This window comes from Enhydra lutris, unplaced genomic scaffold, assembly GCF_002288905.1.
Source record: "Enhydra lutris kenyoni isolate GAN:26980312 unplaced genomic scaffold, ASM228890v2 scaffoldscaffold3, whole genome shotgun sequence".
Taxonomy (NCBI): Eukaryota; Metazoa; Chordata; class Mammalia; order Carnivora; family Mustelidae; genus Enhydra; species Enhydra lutris.
The window spans coordinates 30,978,777-30,993,858 of NW_019154087.1; the positions used below are offsets into that span (position 1 = coordinate 30,978,777).

At 45.8% G+C, this 15,082-nt stretch overlaps 1 protein-coding gene across 1 annotated transcript in view; it reads left to right on the forward strand.

Moving 5' to 3' along the window:
- Positions 1 to 9,603, forward strand: part of LOC111154698 (tetraspanin 5) — a 168,980-nt gene extending 159,377 nt beyond the window's left edge. The window contains exons 5-8 of the mRNA XM_022514545.1: positions 2,206 to 2,331; positions 4,689 to 4,736; positions 4,833 to 4,949; positions 7,405 to 9,603. Coding sequence (XP_022370253.1) covers positions 2,206 to 2,331; positions 4,689 to 4,736; positions 4,833 to 4,949; positions 7,405 to 7,470 — 357 coding nt within the window. The 3' untranslated portion in view covers positions 7,471 to 9,603. The remainder of the gene's footprint in view (positions 1 to 2,205; positions 2,332 to 4,688; positions 4,737 to 4,832; positions 4,950 to 7,404) is intronic.
- Positions 9,604 to 15,082: the final 5,479 nt, after the last annotated feature.

Sequence of the window (15,082 nt, forward strand, 5' to 3'; positions counted from 1 at the left end):
CGCACGTGCTGTTTCCATCGACTGCTGCAGAGTATTGTTTTGCTCTCGGTGTAACATGTTATGTGGTGTCTTGGGGATTCTTTCTTGCTCCTTGCCCCCTTTTTGGCCATCCTCTACGCTTCATGGCTCCTAATCATACACTCAGCAATAGAATATTTGTCCACAGAGCACACCCAGTTCTGCACAACCAAAAGTTGAGCAACTTCTAAGCCCCCGTGACCTCTAGCAAGTGAAGAATCTGCCCCTTCCCCAGCCTTCCGAACGTTACTAGGGGACTTCCCCTGGCATGCAAATGACATCGCAGATGCCTCCTTTGACTCAGAATGGAAAACGGTATAAACAGGAGGTCAGAAATACAGATCTAGTGCCAAACTCTAATTAGCTAAGTGACTGCTGGCTAGCGGAACTTTGACCTACTTCCCTGATAGTATAGTAGAAATAGTAACAGCTACTGTTTAACTCAGGCAAGTATTAGGACACTCTAATAAGACGTGTGGTTTTCTAGGAGGCTGAAGGTGTTAACTGTCCATGGGTATTGAGGTCTTTATTTGTGTGCCCTGAGAAATTGGACAGGGGTGTCTGTGACCTAAATGTTTGTGGCAGGACTGGGGGGCAAACAGAAGCCCAGGGGACGAGTGGCGGTCTCTCTGTTGGACAGCTTTGCAGGGGGAGCTGGGCGGGGGCTCCCTTTGATAAAGGGAGGAGACGGTTGCATCTTGCATTGGCACTTGCCCTGTGGGAGCCGCGCTCCTTCGTTAGGTACTCAGCAGTGAGTGGGGCTGTGTTGCTGGCCTGGAGTAAGCTGCACCTCAGGTGTGAAATTAAGTCCTGGTTCATGTCCTGGGCGGACCTCCCTGATTTGTTAGGTCATAATAGATGCAGGCTCACACCTTGCCAAGTATTGTTGCTGACTAGTTTGCATGAAAAATCTGATGAAGCTTTGCAGGTGGAACTGGAGATGCACAAGCCCAGCCCTCGGAGGGCCAGATGAGCTGGAAGAACATGCGTATACACGTTCTCTTGCCCTGCTGTCTGCTTTATATGGAAATACTGTTATTTCATGTGATTTTATTTTTCTATCGTGGAGTGTAATGTGTTGAAGTTGCTCTTGGGCCTGAAAGCGAGAAAATGGTCAAGGCTTGATGTTTACTTAACTCAGAGAGGGTAGAGCTAGTCCAGAAGTGGAGTGACACAGGGCCCTCTGGAGCAACCAGTCCCTGTACCAAGCCCTTTTGAGACTCACTGACTTCAGCAGCTCATTTTATACATATTTTAATTAGAGGATGGAATACTGTTTTTTATTTTTTTTTAAGATTTTATTTATTTATTTGACAGAGAGAGAGAGAGAGAGAGAGAGATCACAAGTAGGCAGAGAGGCAGGCAGAGAGAAGGGTGGGAAGCAGGCTCCCCTCCAAGCAGAGAGCCCGATGTGGCGCTTGATCCCAGGACCCTGAGATCATGACCTGAGCCAAAGGCAGAGGCTTTAACCCACTGAGCCAACCAGGTGTCCTGGATGATGGAATTTTTTAAGTTAAAAATGTAAATTCATGTTCTTAAAAATAAGTTCAGAGTAGTAACAGGTATATAATGAAAAGTAAGCCTGGAAAACTTGGTGCGGTAATGAGTGTGTTCACTATTTTGATTGTGGTGATGGTTTCACAATGATACATATGCCAGATCTTACAAGATTGTGCCCTTTAAATATGTGCGGTTTATTGTATGTCAATTATATCTCAATGAAAAGGATTTTTACAAAACCATTAAGGCTGCAGAAACCATGTTTTTAAAAGGCCAGCCTCTAACTCTCCCACCACAGCCCCACTTGCCTCCTTCAGACATTGCCACGGTTTAGTGTCTTGTTTATCCTAGAATGTTCCTCCATGCACCCTCGCCAGGCAGATCTTGTTCGGACCGAATCTGCTCTACAACTCTTGCCCTGTCTGCCCTTCCAACACCTAACCCTGTGGATCTCACCAGCCATTTAAATCACACGCTAGCTAGCACATCCTTACAGATCTTGAGCCTGAGTCATTTTGGAAGCTTTTATAGGGCCCCTTTTGGTTTAGTTTGGTTGAAAAGTAAATTCTAGGCAGAAGAGAAGGTTAGCGCTGGCGGAAGCTGGGTGGCGGTCGTCTGGTGGTCGTGAGTGTGGGCACCTGGTCGCCTCCAAGTCGAGATGTTCTAATTCTCTCCTGTTTGCTCTAGTGGCAGTGCTGTGGGGCTTTTGGAGCTGATGATTGGAACCTAAATATTTACTTCAATTGCACAGATTCCAACGCAAGTCGAGAACGATGCGGCGTGCCATTCTCCTGCTGCACTAAAGACCCCGCGGTGAGTGAAGGCCTGCGGACTGCCGGCCAGCTCTGCGCTTCCCACCAAGAAATGGGGCCGGGGGAGGGGCGGCAGGGATGAGCAGTGACTGTTTTCTAGAAACCTGTTCTTACCTGCTCATTCCTCATTGTAGCCCCTAAAGGGGGCATAGCGTTCAGATCTTCCCGGTAGGGGTAATTGTCTCTGACATTAATTCAGCAGCACGCGTGGGTTCTTTTTTTTTTTTTTTTTTTTTAAGATTTTATTTATTTATTTGACACACAGAGAGAGAGAGAGTTCACAAGTAGGCAGAGAAGCAGACAGAGAGATAGAGGGGGAAACAGGCTCCCTGCTGAGCAGAGAGCCCAATGTGGGGCTCGATCCCAGGACCCTGAGACCATGACCTGAGCTGAAAGCAGAGGCTTTAACCCACTGAGCCACCCAGGCGCCCCCACGCACGGGTTCTTATTCTCAGCCTTCTTGGGAGTTGGCTCAATAAAAATCAGAACATTCCTCTTGGCAGTGTCGTCATCATCTTCCCTCTTTGTGTGAAACAAAGCCCCTTGGAGCTTAAGCAACTTTCCCAAGCTCACACTGCTAGCAAGTGATGGAGCTGAGCTTTAGGCCCAGGAAGCCTGCCGAGAGTGCCTCTCATTCCTTCCTGAGAGGGACCTGCTTAGGTGCGAGCTCTCTGCATTGGCTGGGGGGCAGTGACCCTCTGCTTCCTGATTTGGTTCTGGGGGGCAGTGTCAGAAATTGGGGAAAAGTCCGAGGTGAGATAGGGCTAGTCTGCTAGGGAGGAAGACCGCAGCTGCCTGGGCTCTCGTTTGTAATGATGATAACTGCAGTTTGTGTTTTATTTAAGAAAAGAAAAAGTGTTGAACCTGTTCTTAACCCTTTCACCGTGGGTTTGGTTGGGTGTTGGGTCACATCATGTGACTGGCATGTGGGATGACTTAAAATGCCAAGTGCCTTGTTGGAAGTTCAGTGCTCAGGAGTGAGCACTGAAACAAGGGGGAGAATTTGCTTCTGCACGTGTCTGTTCCACATTCTTCGGTCTCCTGGGCCGTTGGTGGTCTCCCAGGCCGTCGGTAGTCTCCCCCAGACCGCCCTTCTTGAAATCAAGCAGAGCCCCATGGGTGCTAGTGGATCAGTGGCCATTTCCCCATGCGAGGTGGAGCGTGTGGGGCTCCTCAAAAGGCGGCATGGTCTTGGTGTGGAACAGCGGTTCTCGGAGAGCTTCAGAGCAGTCTCTGGGCTGTTGGTCTGAAAGAGACTGAGAATCTCAAAGGACTGTGCTTGTTCCCCTGCTCTGAGACCTTGCCAGGAAGCCCACCTCTCCCACTGGCTCATGTCTTGATTTCCTGTGAGGAGGGCTGGCAGACAGGAGAGTGCCCAGCACAGAGCCCTGGGTATCCACTCAGGTGGCCTTGTGCCAACCAGCAGGTACAAACTGTTCTGTCTCCGGCTCCTGCCCTGGGTTAACATTCCATCAGAAGAATTATGAAGAGTGTCAGAAGGCATTATGCTTCCCCTTTCAACTACAGATACTCTGGGTAGAGATTTCTCATTCCACAAATGCCTAGCTAATAAAATCCACCCATACCCTGCAGAGGGGAAAAATAAACAAACCTAGAACAGGAGAACCCATGTTTCCGATTGGACCTGTGAGAAGTCAGGGTATCTGTCAGTGTGATACGTTGTTGGGACATTGTTTTGTTTTTTAATTATTAAAGTAATGCATTCTCATTGAAAAACCATTTAAATGATGCAGAAGTTTATAGATTAAAATGTAGAAGTTCCCCCAAAAGAACATAAATGAAGGTAGTCATTGTATTCTTTCCCCATGGTTTTAACTATGTCTCCATTTTCTAACCCTTGTAAGCTTCCTAAGGTTGTCAGTAACGCCCCTGCTACTCTTATATTTCCTGAACCTCAGTTTTTTTCTTCTGGAATAGAGGGCATATTTTAACACCTACTTTTTTTTTTTTTTTTTTTTAAGATTTTATTTATTTACTTGACAGAGAGAGCAAGAGAGAGAACACAAGTAGGGGGAGTGGGAGAGGGAGAAGCAGGCTTTGCCAAGCAAGCAGGGAGCCTGACGCAGGGCTTCATCCCAGGACCCTGGGATCATGACCCAAGCCGAAGGCAGTTGTTTAACAACTGAGCCACCCAGGCGCCCCTCCTACTTCTGAGGATTGTTCTAATAATTACTTGGGATAATGTATCAAAATGTTTATTTAACCTGGTACCTCGGACATCTGCATGCCCAAGATTGCATTCAATTAACGACACTTAACAGGGATCTTCTGCTAAGTCGTAGGCGGGGTTTGCATCTGTTGAGTGAATTTCACCTTCCCGTTTTCTTTCTCTACCAGGAAGATGTCATCAACACTCAGTGTGGCTATGATGCCAGGCAAAAACCAGTAAGTGGAATCTCATCTTGTCACTTAGCACAGAGGGTGTTGGAGGAGCTTTTGAACTTGCATGGTGACGCTGTGCTCTCCTCTTCCCTTGTGAAGGAAGTTGACCAGCAGATTGTAATCTACACGAAAGGCTGTGTGCCCCAGTTTGAGAAGTGGTTGCAGGACAATTTAACCATCGTGGCTGGTATTTTCATAGGGATTGCGTTGCTGCAGGTAAGACAAATCTCCGTGGTGGATGTCACAGGGAAATGATGCCCTGGGAGAGCCCTCGCCATGACTGGAGCTCTGCTGAATCACCTTCATGTCACAGTTTTTAAGACACATCGGAGGGCTGGGGAACAGACCTGAACTATCTGGTTTGTATTTTATTTAAACCCCTGATTTTAGATGCTACCATCCTGAAATACCTTAGGAAATCTTTTTTTCCTTTTCAAGATGGAGGAATTGATTGGGTCGGCAGTTGCCTACTGGCATTCCAGTGTTGCCGTGGGCAAAGTAGTCCCTGCCTTGTGACGGGGTCATGCAGGCAGGGATGGTCGGAAGTAGTTCCCAGTGGCAAGATTAAGAGTTTTTAAAGAGTTTCACAGACATTCTTTGTCCCTTTCTCTCTCCGGACCATCTTGTCAAAGTGTTAGTGAGGGAAGGAAGCATGCACTTTTCCTCCTAAGCAGCCCCAAGAGCTGGGGTTCTTAATCTTGTGGAGATAGAATACTTTTCTTAAAGGGACGCGAATGGGGCACAATGGTTAGAAGAAATTAAAGAAGACCTAAATAAATGGAAAGCCATTCCGTATTCATATTGGAAGACTTAATATTGTTAAGGTGGCAGTAATCCTCAAATTGATCTATAGGTTCAGTGCAATCCCTATCAAAATTACAGCTGCCTTTTTTTTGAAGAAGTGGACAAGGTCCATCCTAAAATTCAGGTGGAAGTGCAATGGACCCAGAGAAGCAAAACAAACTTGAAAAAGAGCAAAGTTGGAGAACTCACTTTCTAATCACAGGCTTACTACAAAGCTACAGTGATCAAGGTGGTACATAAGGTTGAACATATAGATCAGTGGAATAGAATTGAAAGCCAGAAATAAGCTCTGCCCCTATGGTCAGTTGATTTTTGACAAGGGAACTAAGACCAGTCAAGGGGGAAAGAACAGTCTTTTCAACAAACAGTGCTGGACCAACTGGATGTCTGTAGGCTAAAGAATGAATTTGGACCCCTACCTCACACCATATATAAAAACTAACTCCAAATGGGTCAAAGACCTAAACTTAAGAGCTAAAGCTATTTAAAAAAAACAAAACAAAACAAAAAACTCTTAGAAGATAGTGTAAGTGTAAATCTTTGTGAGCTTGATTAGGCAGCATTTTCTTACATAGGATACCAAAAGCACAAGCAATCAACATGAGTAGGTAAGTTAGACTTCATCAAAATTTAAACTTATGTGCTAAAAGGATACTACTAAGAGAAAGACAGTCCACAAAATGAGAGAAAATATTTGCAAATCATTATGTCTCATAGGGTTCAGTGTCTAGAATATATAAAAAACAACTAAAGAATAAAAAGACAAGCCCAATTCAAAGATGACCAAAGGAATTTTTTTAAAGATTTTTTTTTTTTTTTATTAGAGAGAGAGAGAGAGCACGAGAAGGGAGAAGGTTAGAGGGAGAAGCAGACTCCCCGTGGAGCTGGGAGCCCCATGCAGGACTCGATTTCTGGACTCCAGGATCATGACCTAAGCCAAAGGCAGTCACTTAACCAACTGAACCACCCAGGGGCTCTGACCAAAGGATTCAAACCAGATATATCTCCAAAGAAAGTACACACAGCCAATAAATGCATGAAAAGATGCTAATAATTAGATGTTAGAGAATTTCAAATTGAAACCACAGTGACATAGCACTTCACACATACTAGGATGGATGTAATTTAAAAGGAAGATAATAACAAATGTTGGCAAGAATGTGGAGAAATGGGAACCCTTGTACATTGCTAAAGGGACTGAGAATTGTAGTCACTGTGGCAAAGAATTTGGCACTTCCTCAGACTCAAATGGAGTTCACATAAGACCCAGCAGTTCCACTCCCAAAAGAATTGCAAACCTGCTTACCAGAAAGCTGGACAGGGACATTCACATTAGCACCATTCATAACAGCCAAAAAGTAGAAATAGTGTAAATGTCTATCAGCTGATGAAGGATATACAAAATGTAGTTTATCCATCTAGTAGAATATTACTCAAGCCATCAAAAGGATTGAACTACTGGTACATGCTACTGTATGACTAAACCTTGCAAACATTCTGCTGTGTGAACCCAAAAGACCACATATTCTATGATTCTATTTATATGAAATGTCTAAAGTAGGCAAATCCTAGGGACTGAAAGTAGATTCGTGGTTTCCAAGGATGGGGGAATGGGAATGCCTGCTAATGGGTAGAATGTCTCTTCAGTGTCATGAAATGTCGTGGAATTAGACGGCAGTGATAGCCGCACACCATTGTAGGCATACTAGACATCACTGAAGTAAAGACTCTGAAAGGATATATTTTATAGTATATGAATTATTTGTCAATTTAAAAAATCAAAGATAAGGAAAAGGAGATTCATTGGCCAGGGAGAAGCCTGCTGAAGTGGAGTTTCACTGTTTGACTCTTTTCCTTCCTTTGTCAGATATTTGGGATCTGCCTGGCTCAGAATTTGGTTAGCGATATCGAAGCTGTCAGGGCCAGCTGGTAGAGCCCTGCCTCACTGCTGTATGACACTGGATGGACCCAGCCTTCCCGACCCTCCCATGTGCCCAGCCACATCCACGCCGCAATCCCACGGGATGGAACTGCCGAGAACTTGGTTTTGGGCGGGTACCACTGGGAAATGCTGCTCACTGACCGGATTAAAAAGATAACCAGTATGAAAGTCGTTGCGCCGTGCATCTCTGCTGTGTCCATGAATTTATGGATGGTTGGATACTTACCAAAAAAGAAAAAAAGGGAGGGTGAGGGGCCCAGCTGTACTTGAATCTGTGGAACACGCAGTCTTGTTCTCTCCTTCAGTGATCGGAGGGCTGGGACAGGCGGTTTTTGCTCTTCGTCAGACCTTGAAGGGACTTCTGGTCCATGGCCTAAAGAAGTACATCTTTTCTAAAACTCAACCCCTAACCTGGGAGGGCTGTGGGTTTTTTTGTTTTGTTTTTTTGTTTTTGTTTTTGTTTTTGCATCCCTTCACTGTACATTTCAGGGACCTATTAAAACCATCATCCCAAGAAGAAAACAGCTTGTCTTTGGGTTCAGATGTTGTGATCACATTCAACAAGTCATGTGGGTGGGCACGCCTGGTCCCTCCCGGAGTGTCTCTTTCAAGGGGACTTGTGTGTTTCATGTGTATGGAGTAAGGGCTTTGGAACACTTAATGATGCTAAATTTTAACAGGACAGATTGTTGTTCTCAGTAGGCCTGAGCTGTATTTTCTATGAAATTCAAGGAGAAAATGAGGTTAATGGAGAGGCATTAACTAATACCCCTCACTCCAGCCCACCAAATTAGTTGTTGGATTCTTTGGAAACTGGAATATTCTGCATTTTGTTCTGCTTTTTTTGTGTGTTTTTGTTTTTGTCTCCCAAAAGTGAGAGAGCAAGGATACAGTTTCTCTTAAAGCGTTTTCTTACTCAGCTTGAATATTAATTTTTTTGGTGTACTCTCCCCGCATGATCTGTGAATCTGACTCTACCAGCTCCTTTCCCTGCCATCTTTCCTACAAACATTTATAAATGTTATTTGATCAGCATTTATTTCATAAGTTCACCACCCTGAGCAGTGTGGCGTGTCCTCCGTGGCCAGGGAGGGTCCCGCCGGCTGGGCTATTGCAAGTGCTTCTGTGGACTCCGTGATCCCTTTACCCTATCAGTCTTCGGGGCCCCATCTGCAGCCCCTCCCCGCCCCCTTCTCTTTGAATGGAATCAAACCTAATTCTGAAACAGTGTTGACACAATCAGAAATATCCTAATATTTTTTTCTTCTTATACTGGTTTCAGTTTGCTTTTATTAAAAGAAACAGTGCATGGCCAGAGCTCCTTCTGTTCTCATAGTGCAGACTAACTGTCAGGATGGTAACAAAGCACAAATACTTAGGAAGGCAGTGCATTGATGGGGCAAGTGTTCTGTGACCCAAGGTGGGAAACCACTTCCAGGTGCTGCCACTCACCTGTCCCCACCGGCCTGGGGAGGGATGAATTTTGCCCTCCGATTTGAACCCAGCTGGTTTTTGCCAGGAGGTCCCTCTCCTGGGGAGCAGATCATAGCCTGTGAAATGCTGGGAAAACCACAGGTGTCTTTTGCAGTGATGACCCACTTGCCAACACAAAACTGGGCGTCCAGCGAGCAGGCTTTATGGAAACTTAGCAAGGTTTTCTGTTTTAGCCCCATGTCGCATCACGGTGGCTGATGAACGTGTTAAATCTGCTCAGAGGAAGGACAAAGATTCTTTGAAAATTGTCTCCGGAGTGTGGGTGTGTGTACGACTGCATGTGTGTTTTTGTGTCTCTGTACAGTTAGAGGTGTTCATTCCATATTCCGGCTGTAAGATGGTTCTGTGTCATCTCTGCCTCCGCGCAGTTGTCATTCTGTAGTGTCACTGCGACATGGAGAAGACTTGAGCCCCGCGGTTGGCACTCCTGTCTCTTTTTATTACCTCATTCTCCAGTGAACTCCGCCTGACCAGTTGATTCAGAATCGGGCAAGATGCCCTCCCTTTGGCACATCCAGTGAAAGGCCAATCGGCAAGTCCAAGTGAGTTCTAAATTTTAATTAATCACCCTTTATTTTTTACACTTGAGAGTGGTTGTAATTAAGGCTGTCATTAATAAACTGGTTCTTCCTTACACGGAGTTATGTCTTTCTTCATTACCTGTCTTCAATCGCAAGAGTCTCTAATCCAGTGGTTCTCAGACTTTAGCATGCGTCGGAATCAGCTGGAGGGCTTTCGAAACCAGTGACTGTGTTTGCCTCATCCCCACATTTTTGGATTTAGTAGTTCTGGGGTGGGATGCGAGACTTTGCATTGCTGAACAAGGTCCCAGGTGCCGCTTTTGCTGTGGGTCTTGGAGGCAGTTGTTGGAAAAGCATCACTCTGATCTGTTCTCTGAGGGGGAAAGGAACCTTTGGGGGTTTAGGAGGGAAAGGTCGCTTTGTGCTGCTGGGTGCAGATGGAGAGCTGGGGACGTAGGACATCTCTCCCTGAGGTCACCGTCTGCTGGTCACAGTCACCTGGAGGCCATGTAAGACACAGGTGATCAGCCCTTGCCCATCAGGGTTTTGGAGTTGGGGAGCCAGAGCCGATGATTTTAAGAAGCTCCCATTAAAAATTGAATACACGGTGAGATTCAGGACCCATTATTTTGGTAACATTCACAAGTCTTCTCTAAGAAAATAATTTCTAGTAGTCCCTGAGAACAATCTTAAAAATCCATTTGAGAAGAGCCAACAAAAATGTCCTTTCATTGTGAATTATCACTGTAGAAAGTCTTTAAAACTATTCAAGACTTTTTTCAAAGATCAAATGAAAACAAAATTTTAAGGTTCTTACAGAATTCTCAGACCCAAGTATGTCCCAAGACTTAAGTTTGAGAAACGTTTTACCTCGTTTCCCTGGCTATTTGAGACCAAAATGTAATTCTGACTTTAAAGAAATATGTCAGTGACAAAGGGAGATAAACAATACCCCCTTGAGTTTTCCTAGCCGTGCTGTACAGCTTGATTATCTACTTCTGTGAGGTAATTGGTCCTCCTTGCTCACAGCAAACAAAGCCAACAAAGAAAAACTACAGCTCGTAAGTAAAAGGATGCTTTGTTGACAAAACTCCAAACTTACAGGAAGTTTCCTCCCTGTTTAGAAGGTAGTCTTGGGAGGATGGTTATTAAGTTTCTCTTTATCTCTTTTGTTTGGTTGCTACAAACATCACTGCTTCCACGATTTAAAAATACCTAATAACTGTTTTTAAAAATGAACACAGGAATTAAAGTAGAATTTTGCATCATGAAGTGCTTAAAAGAGAAGTCTCTTACTGTTTTCTTCCTCCTTTCTTCTCCCAAGGAACAAACCTTTTTGTTTCCCGGCAGCCTCCTCCCTGCTACAGGTCCCGGTCATCCTTCTCTCGAGGGGATTCGGAAAAGTGTCTCTTGGCCTTTTCTGACCATGCAGAATGTTTTCTCATTCATGCCCTGTGTGTGGGTGGGCAGGAGGGGAGCCGCTCTGGCCTTCTGTGGAGTCCGTCTCTGTCGGGTTCCGACTTGCTTGGACAGGAGCCCTGGGAAGCCGGTGGGCTGAACAATGAGGAGCCGGAGCCCAGTGACCTGGCTGGCCCTCCGCGGCTCTCTTCGTCATTTATTCAGGGAAGCCCTCTTTCCCTAGGGAAATCCTGTTTAGACCTCCAAGGAAGACCCGGAAACCTCTCCATAAACACTGGCCACTGGGGGTTCGTGGCCAGTTCTCTCCGGGGAGATCATGGGGCTGCTTCCAGGTGCTGCCCTCTCTGCAGTGAGAAGCCAAGTCTTTGAGAAGGAAAATGCACAATTGGCCTGGTAATGCACTATTTCTGGCTTTCTGGTGACATGCTAAAATCTCTGAATGACGATACGTAAGGCACATGTATCTGGGTAGGGGTAGGGGGCAGACGAGAGAGGCCAAACTCTGCACAAGGACCAAAGCCATCTTTAGTCTTACCTTTGCCTTCTCTCGTTTTTTGGAGGAGTTTGTGACAACGGTAGAGTTCATAAAATGAGAGAAGTCCTCATTTTTAGGACTTAATTTGGGGAATTAAATACAGCTTCCTTTGGCTTGGTCATGCGACCAGAGAAAACCTAAAGGAAGAGCAGGTTAGTGTATGGGTTTCACACTGTGTAAATATACCCCCAAAAGAAGGCAGCATGCAAGCAAGATAGTGCGTCCCATGTTGTTGCTTTTCATCGAGTGTGTAATTGCGTTGTAGGCGGGAGAAGGCCACCGGTTCAGTCTGGAGCTCATCTTCATGAATTAACTTTTGCAGAGCAGATGGTTTGACAGGAACGTTTTAGTGGCCTGCCCCCTAGTGGTGACCATGTGAAATGACTGACTGGAGCTGGAATAGTTAATGTGGGAATGAAATCACTCTTCAGAGGTACTTGTGCTTTGGAGAAACTTGAGGATTTCTGTAACACGGCTGTGTTTTGTGTGCTTTGGGTTGGTAAGTCTTTCTATCCCTTTACACACTCCTGGAAGTGACATAGCTTGTTTTGGAAAGGGAGAGAGCAGGGTGCTTAGCTCCCTTCCCCATCTATGTTCTGACCTTGCTGCTGGGACTTCACAGGCCCCTGGGGCAGGGTGCGTGGAGGTCAGAGCTGGGCCCTGCCTTCCTGCAGAGACTCAGACGCAGCTTATGGAAGAGGCAGGGGCCGGCTACAGCTGCTCCTCTGCAGGGCAGGCAATTCTCCTGAAGCAGTGCCAAGGACATCTCTTGTATTTTCTGCTATGAGCACCCGCATGGATCGCCTGGGGTTTGCTTTGATCTGCAAATCTGCAGCTTCGATTTTAAAGAAGATTGGTAGGGTGTTGGGGTGGTCTGGATCACCAGTTGTACCTTGTGTTTGAGGCGTTTGTTATGGGTTGAACTGTCTTCCAAAAATTCATGTATTGAAGTCATTACCCAATACAGCAGAATGTGACCTTACCTGGAAACAGAGTTGTGACAGATGTCATTAGTTAAGATGAGGGTCCTACTACAGTAGGATGGGTCTTGTGAAAAGGGGAAATTTGGACACGGATACACACAGAGGAAGAAGGCCCTGTGAACTTGGAATGCCAAAGACTACCTGGAAGCCTGCAGAAGCTAGGAGGGAGGCAAGAACGGATTCTCCCTCGGAGCCTCCAGAAGGAACCGGTGTTGCCAACACCTTTGGACTTTCGACACTCCAGAACTGTGAGATGCTTTCTGTGACTTAAGCCACTGACTTTGTGCTACTTTGTTACTGCAGCCCTAGGACACAAATACAGAGTTTGACTGTTTAGTGCCCCTTTTCAGGATAGACGGCGTAGGACTGCTCTGAGGTCCGTGTGCTGCTTTTCAGCAGGAGGACAGTCAGTGTGTATGGGCCCGGGCAGAACGCCTCCCTGTTATTCTTTAAACGGATGCACCTGAACACGGTGTGGGGTGTGCTCTATCTGCTTTAAGCTCTTAAAAAGAGTCTCGAGATGTTTTGTGGGACATTGTTAGCATGAGGAATGCTTTTTATTACATTACAATTGAAAATGGTGGTCCTGAGCTGTACTTAAGTCAAAGATCTTCAATGTAACTTGGTAGGACGATTATTTTACAAATAAAACCGCTCTATTTCCATGATGTGTGCTTTCTTGAACTCTGGTTACTTCGTTCCTGGTTCATGGACACCCTGCTCTAAGACGGTGCCTGGGGGACTGTGTCATCTAGCCCTTGAAGTGACAGGTGGCCTTTACTCCAAGTTACTATGTTCCAGGTACTGCTATGAGCACTCTGCATACGTTTTTGAGGAAATGGAAACTGGAGGAGACACACATGGAAAATTTAGACTTTGGCCCAAATTAAACTGTTCTCTTCTAAGGTGGTGCTGGCCCAGATGGGAAGATCGAGCACAGGGCAGCGGAAGAAGGCATCAAGGAGGAAGACAGGCTTGAGCAGGGCCCCCCTGGCCAGGGCAGAAGAAGCCATCCAGGGCAGGAGGAAGAAGGTGAGTGCTGCTGGGGAGGTGGGGAGACCCCAGGAGTGGGGAAAAGTGCTGATGAGCAGTGAGAAAGTCAAGCACACGGAGTCCTGGAACTGTGGTCCGGTGCCTGGCATGTACCAGGACCTCAGAATCCTGCCAAATGAGGGGCCTTTTTAACCGAGGTGGTTGGTCCACCTCCTTCTGGAAGGAAGAGGTGTCTGACAGAAGAGGAGGATTTTGGTAAACCATGTCTGCAGGTACAAAACCCCCAGCTTTTGATGAGAATACTTAAAAAATCATTTCAAAAATTTGCCAGGATTGTCTAAGTGTTTTGTGGAAAGCAAATAAAATAACCGGCCGCACAGCCATACCCTCCCATGGAGTCACTGAAACTACAGATCAAGTGGCCTCGGAGCTGAGCAGGGCAGCAGCAAATACCTTATTTCCTCCTTGTTTGGGAACCCAGCTATTTCCTCTGTCCAGTTCCACTGTCCCTGTGAGAGATTTCTATGGCCCGGGAGCTGGCAGGGTGAGCACCAATGTGTTTCAGGGGTGGGGGGCATTGGATCGAAGCAGGTGGAGGTTGGAGGTGACAGTCTTGTTCTTTTTCAGGTTGAAGCCAGAGAGGAGCGGTTCTCAGCAATAGATGCACACTAGGATCACCAGGGAATGTCAGACAACATCAAACCCAAACAAAAAACCAAACCAAAATGCCACCATGCAGCCCTTCCCCACACCTCATTTTTAAGCTCCCAGGTCATTCCTACTGCTCTATCAGCATTTTTCAAACTTAATGTTAAGTGAATCACCAGGGTCACCTGAAGTCCCCTGGGACTGATTGAGCAGGGCTCTTGAGTGGGGGTGGAGTTCCTGGTTCCAGCAGGCCCCAGAGGACACTACTGTCATCCGAATACCACATTTTGAGAGGCAAAGACAATAAAGAGGTAGGCCCTATTTACAGGAGTGCAGAATTCATGCCTTAGCATTGACATTTCTAGAGGACATCTTTCCTAAATCTGCTAAGTTGAAATTTTCAGGTCTGGGAAGGAAAATGCAGGGTGACAGTAAATAGGCAATATGTGTACATTTGTTAAATATATCTTACGCTGATTACAGAGGAAAAATATGTTCAATGTAGGAAACACGAGAAAATGAAATACATATATTTTATATTTTTAACATCTAGAGGTCTGTACTCATATAGACCCGCAAATTAGTGTGTCTTCTCATGAAGAACGTTTTAAATTGTTTGATACTATTTATACTGCTTTAGAGTCTGCTTTCTTCAAAATAGAGTATTTTCATGATCAGTGACTTTCATACCATAAATATTTTTTTCTAAGATTTTATTTATTTATTTGACAGAGATCACAAGTAGGCAGAGAGGCAGGCAGAGAGGGGGGTGGAAACAGGTTCCTTACTGAGCAGAGAGCCCGATGTGGGGCTCGATCCCAGGACCCTGGGATCGTGACCTGAGCTGAAGGCAGAGGCTTTAACCCACTGAGCTACTCAGGCGCCCCCATACCATAAATATTTTTAAGGTCACATAGTATTCTATTGTATACATCAGGGGTTCTCAAAATAGGCGATGCCCAGGTACTTTTGGGGGGTTCCCAAGACCCTCACGAAGAGTCCATCATGTC